The sequence below is a fragment of the Arachis ipaensis genome, chromosome B07 (assembly GCF_000816755.2).
Source record: "Arachis ipaensis cultivar K30076 chromosome B07, Araip1.1, whole genome shotgun sequence".
Taxonomy (NCBI): Eukaryota; Viridiplantae; Streptophyta; class Magnoliopsida; order Fabales; family Fabaceae; genus Arachis; species Arachis ipaensis.
Window position 1 is genome coordinate 118,201,492 of NC_029791.2, and position 11,537 is coordinate 118,213,028.

Consider the following 11,537-nt stretch of genomic DNA (forward strand, 5'->3'; position numbering starts at 1 on the left):
TTTTCAAGATTAGCTCTCCCTGAGTTTATGCTTTCATCTTTGTTCCTATTTTTTTTTTGTTCTTAAAGAGAGCACAATAAAGAGCTAAATACATTTATCTTGGCTAAGGGATATCAAATAAGCAACATCACATAATCAGCCCAATATCAAGCTAATATCATCAGCAAAATGATTCAGCATGTGAAATCAAGAATTAATGTAGCAAAAAATCCCAAAAGAAAGAAATGCTATGATCTATTATCCTATTGCTATATCTATTATCCTATTGCTATTACTCCCTCTTTTGTCATCAAGGGTGGATAATAAGCAAGATCAACAAAAACAAAGTCTTGCATCCTGCAGAAAAGAGTTAGTCCATAGTGCAAAGTACTGACTAAACTACCAAAGGTGCAGCAATATCTAGAGTTATTACAGTCATCCAAAATGAAACAGTTCAAAAGTAGCTAAAGAAACAGAATTCATGAGACAAAAAGGAGAGCAGCAGCAGCAGTTTTCATGAGACAAATCCTAGGCATCAGAACCATTCTCCTCCGAAGCAGCTTCCTCTTCAACATCAGTGGCAATGTCTTCATCATTGTGAAGGTTATAAATGAAGGTCATGAGCACAGCCACCCTGTCCCTTGATTTTCTCAGAAAGTTCTCATGCTTGCTAGCTAGCTTCCTTTGTTCCTTGCTCATGGCAATCATGTGATTTGATTGGGAAACAAACTCTTGAGCGACATCCTTGACCATATTCAGCAGATCAAATTTCTTCCCAGTGGAGATAGAAGTACCCTCGGTGGAAGGAGGGGGAGAGTCATCTGGAATGAACTCTTCATCATCATCATCTAGAACCACTCTCTCAGATCTAGTTGGTCCTTTTTGCTGTTTCACTGAACCACCCCCTTTTAGGTATGAATGTCTGTTTTCATAATCCTCATTTGACAGATCAACACCAAAATTCTCAAATATGCAAGTTAAAAACATGCCATAAGGTAGTGCTTTATCTTTCACACTTCTAACATAATCAAACATGTATCTAGCCATCAAATGGGCAAAAGAGATTTCTGTTTTAGTGATTAGGGCATACAAAACAAGTGTGTCCGTGTAAGAAACCCTTTGATATGAACCACTTTGAGGAATTAAGATGTGGTTGACAATTCGGTGCAACTGAGCACGTTCATATCCTAGGGCTTTGTGAGTGGGTGTGATGCCATCAATTAAGGAAACATGTTCACAAATGTGAGCCAAAGCATCATGGTAAGAGATACCAACTCCATCATCCCACTTTACAGATGTATAAGCACACGGCCCAACATCAGTGTACTTCAAAGAGTCACTGATAGTTTCATTATTCAAAATAATGTCTCTGCCCTTAACATAAGAATACACACTTCCTTTATGGTAAGTCATGTTTGCATAAAATTCTTTGACTAACTGAGGATATACAGGTTTTTTTATTTTGAAAAGGTGATTCCAGTCTAAAAACTCCAAATTTTCAACAAAAGGAAAACCTTTCTTTTTCAAATCAGGTAAATCAGCAAGAAAAGATGGACATAGAATATGATACTGAATAACTCCCTCATAAAAATGTGGTTCATGGCAGATTTGAAACGATGGGGGTTATAGTCTGAGTGAGATGTCATGTAGTGTGATTTGTGAGCAAAAGGATCAATGTCTGGTTCTCTAACAGATTTGAGAGGGCGATGAGGGTTACCTCTTTGTGAGCGGACAGGAATAGACCTTGACTTAGGTTTTGCTGTTTCAGGAACAGGTTCTTCAACAGCAGGACGCTTACCCTTGGATGAGCCAGGTTTCGAAGAGCTTGGTTTGGATGGCGTTGCCTTAGGTGGTGGCGTCGGCTTGGCAGGGGCAGGGTATCGTGGTGTAGTCTTGGTTCGCGCCATGGGAGCAGTGCGAGGAGGAGAGGTTGGAGGAGATGGTGAAGGTGTGAAGGTTCGGTCTTGGGAGCGAGTGGAGGGCTTGGATGGAAGTTTATACACCTTTTCACGAGGAGGCTTGTGTGCTATGGTTTTCTTCCTCATTTGGTGGTTATTTGATTTAAGAAGAAAAAGAGTAATGAGGGTAGTGGTGAGAACCGAAGGGATAGAGAAGGAGTTATGGAGGGAAGAGATGGAATGTTGGTAACCGTACCCAAAAGAAAATTTCCAAAACCATGCAACTGCATCACCATTTGAAAAGACTTGAAAAGACATGACCTCATAAAAGAAAGATTTGATTTGATTTTCAAAACAAGGAAATTTAATTTTAAATTTTCGAAATCCTTAAAGATAATGAAGAAAAAAATTAAATCAAACTAAAAGTTTTTGACAACAAAAAATATTAAAGTAAAACCCTTTTAAAAAATTAAACACACAGGCCAACAAAAAATATTAACCAAAAATTGTAACATTCATGTTTGGGCCCAGAGATGGTTTGACTTAAGGAAATACATTTGGACCACTCATGATCTGAATTTTGAAGTTGGCCCAGATTGAGTTTCACTTGAAGCAAGCCCAGAACACGCTGATTTTGAAGGAAACGTTCATCACCTGCCCATAATTGTCTCATACCTGTTTATGAGACAAAAAGCTCCAGCAAATACATCAGCATTTTTCAAATAAAGAATCATAACTCAGAATTCCTAGACAAGTCCTAAGCATGCAGAATCTATCCTCAGCTAGTGGTTTTGTGAACATATCTGCTAATTGCTCCTCTGATTTAACAAATTGAATACTAATATCTCCCTTTTGGACATGTTCTCTTATTGAGTGAAATTTCACTTCAATATGCTTAGTCCTAGAGTGCAAAACTGGATTTTTAGAAATATTAATGGCACTCATATTATCACACATCAAGGGAATATTTTCAGCATTTAATTTGTAATCGACAAGCTGTATTTTTAACCATAAAAGCTGAGAACAACAAGAAGAAGCAGCTATATACTCAGCCTCTGCAGTGGATAAAGCCACAGTTGGCTGTTTCTTACTTGACCAAACATTCAAAGACTTCCCAAGGAAGCAACATAAGCCTGAAGTGCTCCTTCTATCAACTCTATCACCAGCAAAATCTGCATCACAATAACCAACTGCAGAAAAATCATCAATCTTAGGATACCAAAGACCAAAATTGAATATGCCATGAACATATCTAATGATCCTCTTAACTGCAGAAAGATGTGACTCTTTTGGTTTGGATTGGAACCTAGAACACAATCCAACACTTTGCACAATATCGGGCCTAGAGGAAGTTAAGTACATAAGAGACCCAATCATTCCTCTATACCTAGTCTCATCAACATCTTTCTCAGTTTCTCCCTTATCTAATTTAGAACTAGGATGCATGGGAGTTCCCATGGGTTTGGCATTTTCCATACCAAATTTCTTAACTAATTCCTTGGCATACTTATGAGCGGATAATTTATACGCTTTTTAGCATTGTTTTTAGGTAGTTTTTAGTAGGATCTAGCTACTTTTTAATATATTTTTATTAGTTTTATTGAAAAAATCACATTTTTGGACTTTACTATGAGTTTGTGTGTTTTTTTGTAATTTCATATATTTTTTGGCTGAAATTGAGGGACCTGAGCAAAAATCTGATTCAGAGGCTGAAAAAGGACTGCAGATGTTGTTGGATTCTGACCTCTGGTGCCGGTCACTTTCTTTCCACTTGGCCTTGGAACCAAAATCCATACTTGGTTCTTTTTAAACTCAAGAAGCTCATCCTCCATAGCTTTAACCTAAGAAGGGTCACTAAGTGCTTCCTTGACGTTTTGAGGTTCTATTTGTGAAAGAAGGGCAATATTTGATCCTTCATTTGCCTTTCTAGTGGAAGACCTTGTTTGCACTCCATGAGATACGTCCCCAATGACAAATTCCTCATGATAATTCTTCAAGAATCTCCATTCACGAGGTCTGGTGGACTTGGAGGCAGATTCAATCACCAAGGGGTTCTGAACGCTGCTGGCTGCAGGATTTCCTTCAGATTCATGAGACAAAATAGAATTGTCTCTTGAATTTTCAACATTAGCAGTTTCTGGTTCAGCTTGTCCATAATTTTCTTTTTCATGATTTTGAGCAGCTTCATCTTCCTTTTGAGCTTGATTTCCTGCATCACAATCTTCAAAAATGCTTTGTACCAAGTTAGTATCACAAAATGTAACATGTATGGACTCCTCAATAATCCTAGCATCTTGATGATAAACCCTATATGCTTTACTAGTTGTGGAATATCCTACAAACAAACACTCATAAGCCTTTGGATCAAATTTTCCCAAATTTTCTTTGTTATTTAAAACGAAACATTTGCATCCAAAGATGTGCAAGTAATCTAAGTTTGGTGGGTAGCCTTTCCAAAGTTCATAAGTGGTTTTCTTCAAAAATTTCCTTATAATTGTTCTATTCAAAATGTGGCAAGTTGTGTTTACCGCTTCAGCCCAAAGGAATTTTGGAACATTACTCTCACAAAGCATAGCTCTTGTCATCCCTTGTATGCTTCTATTTCTTCTTTCCACAACACCATTTTGTTGTGGTGTTCTTGGACACGAGAAGTTGTGAGATATTCCAAATTCCTCACAAAAGGATTCAAACAAATTATTTTCAAATTCAGTTCCATGATCGCTTCTTATAAAAGAGATTTTCAAATCCTTTTCATTTTGAATTTTCTTGTAAAAAGGTTCAAAGGCCGAAAAGGCTTCATTTTTGTGTGCAAGAAATAAAACCCAACCAAACCTAGTATAGTCATCCACAATCACTAAACTATAATGTTTACCACCTAGGCTTTGAGTTCTTGTTGGACCAAATAAATCAATGTGTAGCAACTCAAGTGGTCTTTTAGTAGAGATGTCTTCCTTTGGTTTAAAAGAACTTTTTGTTTGTTTTTCCATTTGGCAAGCATCACAAGTGATGTCTTTGTCAAACTTTATCAAAGGAAGATCTCTTACTAATTCTTTCTTTACAAGTTTGTTTATTTGAAACATACTTGCATGGCCCAATATCTTGTGCCATAACCACTTTTCAGATTCTTTAGAGTGAAGACAAGCTACATTTTGATCCTTTAGTTCATCAAGAGTAAGTCCATACATATTATTGAAACGCTTGGCAACAAACATCACTTCATTTGTATTTTCATTAACAACACAATATTCAAGCCTTTTGAAAACAACTAAATATCCTAAATCACAAAGCTGACTTATACTCAAAAGATTGTGCTTTAAACCACATACCAAAAGTACATCATCAATGAAAGTAGATTGTTCATTACCTACTTTTCTAACAGCAATGATTTTACCTTTACCATCATCTCCAAAGGTCACAAAACCTCCATCATACTTATTTAGTTTGATGAAGTAGGTTGACCTTCCAGTCATGTGCCTTGAACATCCACTATCTATGTACCACATGTCCTTTTTGTTCTTGGATGCTAGGCAAATCTGCATGATGAGTTTCAAGTAGCCTTAGGTATCCAAATTAATTTGGATCATTTGAAGTTAATCCATCTTGGTTTCCCAAGTGCATTGAAATCACAAAAACATTGTAGACTTTGTTTCCTACAACTCTCTTTTCAATGAAGCATTGTGCATATGAGTGACCAAATTTCTTGCAATTGACACAATAATTTTCTGATGTGTGTCGCTGAAATTGAGGTGAGTTATAATGCTTGAAATGATTACAGTTTTGAAATTTTCTGGTTTTTGGAGGAGATGCATTTCTTTTGACAAACTGATTTTTATTAAAGTTATTTCTCTTTGCAAAAGCATTTTCACCAGAATTTTTTTGAACATTTTTACCTTTCGAAAATGAGGTTTTGTTGTAAAATGGTGGTTTCTTGAAAGCGGCCTCATTTTTCGAAATGTAACCCAAACCTGGCCGGTTTGAACTCGGACCGGTTCTTGGTGAAGGCTCAGCTTCACTTGTGTATTCTTCATCAGATTTTTCTTCACAAGTTGAAACATATCCGATACCTGATTTGTTTGGTATGGATTTGGTATTTGATGAAGAAGCCACAAATTTTATAGAGAAAGTGTTAGAAATTGCATCTTCCTTGGCTATGTAGCCTAAACCAGATTTTTCAAATAATGGTCTTTGACTTGCAAGTAATTTGTCCAAGTTACTAGAACCTTGAGCAAATTTTGCTAAGTCACAATTCAGCCTTTTAATCATATCATTTAATCTTTCATTTTCAGCAATTAACTCATGAGAAGGATCCACAATGTGCTTTCCTTTTAATTTTTCAAGTTCAGATTTTAGAAATCTGTTTTCTTCAATGATGTCCAAAGCACATTCAGTTTCCTTCACCTTTTCTTTTAAAAAATTATTTTCAGCTCTTAACACATCTCTTTCAGATCTGCACTCATTGTACTTGTCAAGCAGTTTTGAGGTGTTTAAAGTAAGATCATCAATAATAGCATGTAAATCCTCAATGGTCAAATCATAATAGTTTACCTCATCAAAATTGTTGTTTCCAGCCATGAAGCAGTCTTTATCATCTCCTTCAGATTCTTCTTCTTCATTTGAGTCATTCTCAAGATCCTCCCAAGCTGCCATGAGTACTCTCTTCCTTTCCTTCTTTCCTTTGTCCTCCTTTTTGAGCTTTGGACAGTTTAGCTTGAAGTGTCCAGCCTCCTTGCAGTGATGGCACGTCACTTTGCTCAAGTCGATCTTGTGCTCCTTTGAACTTGAACCTTTGTATTTGCCCTTGTTCTTCATCATCCTTCTAAATCTCCTAGCAAAAAACAAAAGTTCATCATCTGAAATACCATCACTAGACTCACTCTCTTTCGGTTCTATTTGTGACTTGAGGGCTATTCCCTTTTTCTTTGAGTCTGTGTTTGTGTGTGTGGCTTCATAGGCAAGGAGTTTTCCTCTCAGCTCATCATAGGTTATGGGACTTATGTTGTTACTCTCGGTTAGGATAGTGGCAGTGTTTTCCCATTCTTTTGTGAGGCTTCTAAGGAGTTTTCTCACCAAGGTTTCTTCTGCATAGTTTGTACCAAGGTTCGGAGAACCGGACCGGTCATCGAACCGCTTTAGTCACTGGTTCACTGGTTTACTGGTTCAACCGATCCAACCGTGGTCTAACCGAAAAAACTGTTTTAGAATAAAATAATATATAAATTTTAAATATATATCCTAAAATATAATTATAGCTTTTGATAAAGATCTTCCTACCAATCCAGTTCTTTTGGTATAGCTTTGTGGTATAATTATAGCTTTGTGGTATAATTATACCAATTCAGAATTAAACTGCATATACTATATTCAAGGAAAAATCTTATGCTTGTACAACTTAACAGCACATAATCCACTTGACATAAAGCTAAGCTGGACAAAGGGGGATCATAAACAACTGATTTTGTGGAAGTTCAATAAATAAACAAACAAACTACAATAATATGCATTATGCAATGCCATAAACAAACCAATGATGAATGGTTCCTCTCTTCAAGCTTGTGGGGGACTAGAATCAATCAACAGAGTAGCTGTTGGGATAATCTTCCTTCTTAATTCTTATAAACCTCAAACAATTTCCTACAAAATGAAAACTGAGCACAAAATAGGGCCTTAAAACAAAAATAAAACAACACTCACAGAGCCAGAAATCAGAACATTCACACAGCCAGAAATCAAGAACAATCAGCACAATATACTAAAAAGAGCCAGAAATCAAGAACAATCAGCAACTAAAATTAAAATACAGCAACAAATAATCACCCTAAATACTAAAATCGATAAATCTATCAACAAAAATTCAAAAACAGTTGATTCAAAAGTTAAAAAATACTAAAACAGCAGCAGCAAGTACCAAACCGCAACAAGTAATCCCTAATCACACTAAACCTGAAATTTCAACAGCAACAAGTAATCCCTAATCACACTAAACCTGAAATTTCAACAAACATAACAAACAACAACAAGTAATCCCTAATCCCTAAACAAAATTTCCAATAATGATTTCATTTTCATTTTTAGCAGCAGCAAGAAAATTTTAACCAAAATTTCAGAAATCAAAGAAAGAGCAGTAGCACAAAATCAGCAAAAATGATCAATTTCATAATTTCACATTAAAAATCAACAAATAGAGGCTCTGGGAAGAGAAGACAGAGACACGAACAAAACAGACAGAGACACTAACCTTCGATGGAGGCACGGACGGCGACCAGGGAGACGATGGCTACCGGGGAGACGACGGCGAGCGGCGATACGGCAGCAAGTTGCTTCAAGCCAACAAAACAGAGAAGTCATGGAGGTCGGACGGATGACGGGAAAGCAGGACGCTGAGCTACAAGAGAGGGCCAGGCCACGGACGGCGCCGACAGCACGGACGGCGGCAGCACCGCGGCAGAACCATTGCAAAATGCAGAGAGAGCCTAGGGTTTTGGTTTGGTGAGTTAAGATGAAGAGCCGAAGAGGACCTGCCGACTTACTGGGTTCCGGACATGGGGAACAAGAAGAAGCGGCGGTGCTGAGGAACTGGAGACGGCGGCGGCGCTGAGGAACTGGGAACGGCGGCGACGATGGAGGGCTAGGGTTCCTTTGCTTCAGAGTTCTCCAAGGAGTGAGTAGTGAAATGAATGAATGATTGGGGGAAGATGGGGGGTTTGGGTGGAGTGGATCCGTTTCTTTCTTTTTTTTTTAATTTAAAAATAGTGCAACCGACCGGTTCTCGGCCGGTTCGACAGTTTTTCAACGGTTTTGTTTCGAACGGTTATAGGTAGAAGATCGGACAGCTTACATCGCCGGTTAAACCGGTTTGACCGGCCGGTCCGGTCTGGTTTTCAGAACCTTGGTTTGTACCCATAGCATCAAGGTTGTTGATTATGATTGAGAATCTCTCAAATGCTTCATCAATGCTTTTCTCCATCCTTCATGCTAAACATCTCGTACTCTTTTCACAGCATATCAATCCTCGTTTCTTTTACTTGTTTGGTGCCTTCGTGTGTGACCTGGAGTTTTTTCCAGATTTCTTTGACTGTCTTGCATCTAGACACCTTCCGGTACTCTTCAAAGCTGATAGCACAGTGAAGAAGGTTGATTGCTTTAGCATTCAGCTCTATCTTCTTCTTATCATCTTCATTCCATTCAGCTTCTTCTTTTGGAGTCACCACTCCATCAGCACTTATTTTTGTTGGGATCTTGGGACTGCTCACAACAATCTTCCATATGTTGTAGTCAATGGATTGGATGAAAATCCTTATCCTTTCTTTCCAGTAGGAGTAGTTCTTCCCATTGAAGAAAGGTGGCCGGTTGTTTGACTGGCCTTCAGTGAGGGTGTAGGCAACTGTGGTTGTGCCCAAGTTGTTTGCCATTGGATCTTTGCTCCAAGCGGTTAAGCTTGATTCTTGAGACCTTAGCTCTTGATACCAATTGAAGGTTGTGGTAGGCTTAGAGAAGGGGGATTGAATCTATGCCTTCCTTTAAGTTGCTGTTATTACCCTTTTAAAATAAACTTTCAATTCAGGTTCTGTTTGAACTCAGCAGCGGAAATTTATGAGACAATTTATTTTTTTCTCATGAATATCAGAAAACAGAACTCAACAGAGAAGAGAAAAGCTAACACCAGCATGTATCCTGGTTCGGTTGCCTTGTGCTATGCAACCTACATCCAGTCTCCTCCACAACTATGGAAGAATTTCACTATAGTTAACAGTATTACATACACCAATTTCACAGGATTGACCCAATCCTCTCACACTCAAGTTCTAACCTAACTTGATATTGGCTATGCTAATACCTAACTATTCACTCTTAGTGCTAACCCAACTAAGAAAGGGATACCTTACAGGTACAAGATACAAGACATAAACATACCTAAAGAAATCAGAAAATAACTCTAGGCTTTTCTCTCAAGTGTATCACTCAGCCTTTTTCCACTCATGGCTTTTACTTGAGCTTTCTCATAATGCCTTTTCTCACAAGAAATTACAGAAAGATAAACATAGAAAAGTACATTACAATCTGTAAAACATGAAGGAGATTGACTTCATCAGCAGCCTCTTAGCTATGTGCATAACCAGATTCGCAAACCTCAGATACAGTTCTTCAGTATTGGCGGAATGCTTCTTTGAAAGAAAGCATTATCCAAGTAGAGGAACTTCTTTGCAGAACACTATTCTCACACTCTGGTTTTCTCTCCTTGGTTTCTGAATGAACAGCAAACCTCTTTTTATCTCCTTGCATGTTGCTGGGTTCTTCTTCCAAGGTCAACACCTTGAGCCTTGAGCTTCACCAACCCACAGAATCACTTTTTCCCATTAAACCTCACAATGGTTCTCTCTCTTTCTCTTTCTTACTTTTCTGAAGTTCTGATTTGACTTGGTCAGAGAGGAGAGGAACGTTGCACATTGAAAAAATGAAGACTTCAATCTTACAAGAGAAGCTTTGTGGGATGGATACGGGCTTGGATTGGATTTCCATTAAGCAACCTGTTTTGGCTTTGTTTCTTTTGGACTTCTGATTTTTGCTTTCAGCTCATCAACCTTGCTGATTGTTTTTCATTCCATTTGGGCTATGGAATTTTGGCCTGCAACAATAAACAATTAGTAATAAGTAAATATAATTAATCAACCCTAATTATTTATTTTGTCCAAAAATAATGTTTGTCATCACTAATTAATTTCTTAACTCAACAAGTAGATTTCGCACCCAACAAACAGAATCAGTATTAAATCTAAACAATATTTATGCTAAGATAAAGAGATCTCTCTTACAAAATATGCAACTTTAATTCCTAAAAAATATTTTAATGTGCTTAGGTCTTTAATATGAAATTTTTTATCTAAAACATGTTTGATGTTAGCTATTTCAGACAAAGAATTTTCCATAATTACAATATCATCCAAATAAACTAACAATATTTATGCTAAGATAAAGAGATCTCTTTTACAAAATATGCAACTTCAATTCCAAAAAAACATTTTAATGTGCTCAGGTTTTTAATCTGAAAATTCTTATCTAAAATACATTTGTTGTTAGCTATTTTAGACAAAGAATTTTCAATAATTACAATATCATCTACATGAATTAACAATATACATACTTCAGTTCTCCTAAACTTAATAAACAAGCTATCATAAAAAAAAAAGGAAAGAAAGTGAAAAAACGGATAATTTTTTGTACCACATTCGACTTGATTAGCGAAAATCATATTAAAAATTCAACAGCTTGCAACACTGGTTGGGCAGAGAAGATGGCACTCTAGGAGGCAGTAATATGTAAACATCCTTAGACCAATCACCGTGAAAAAAGACGTTGATGTCAAGCTGTAAAAATTGGAGAAAATGTTCCTAAAAAATCTACACTTTTAGTTTGTAAAGATTCTTTTGCCACAAGCCTTGTAACGTTTAATAAATAAAAATGTGTCTGGCAGATGGCTTGATGACTAATTTTTATATTTTCCTCTTTATGTCTTTCAGAATTAAGTGAAGAAGAAGTAGAGGATGTTATTTTCAAAGAGGTTAGTAGTTATCCTTGAATAGTGCTTTAGCATTTTCAATTGTACTAGACTTTCATCTTTTACCAAAATATAGTAATTGAGTCCTCACATGTGATTTTTTTTTG

The 11,537-nt window shown here is 37.0% G+C and overlaps 1 protein-coding gene across 1 annotated transcript; it reads right to left on the reverse strand.

Annotated features, from left to right (window-relative positions):
- On the reverse strand, nucleotides 7,415-10,394 carry LOC107607810. The gene is made up of 3 exons (XM_021107967.1): nucleotides 10,271-10,394; nucleotides 8,113-8,599; nucleotides 7,415-7,508 (listed from the first exon to the last, which is right to left on the reverse strand). Exons 1-3 carry the CDS (start codon nucleotides 10,392-10,394, stop codon nucleotides 7,481-7,483), a joined length of 639 nt encoding a protein of 212 aa, XP_020963626.1. The 3' UTR covers nucleotides 7,415-7,480.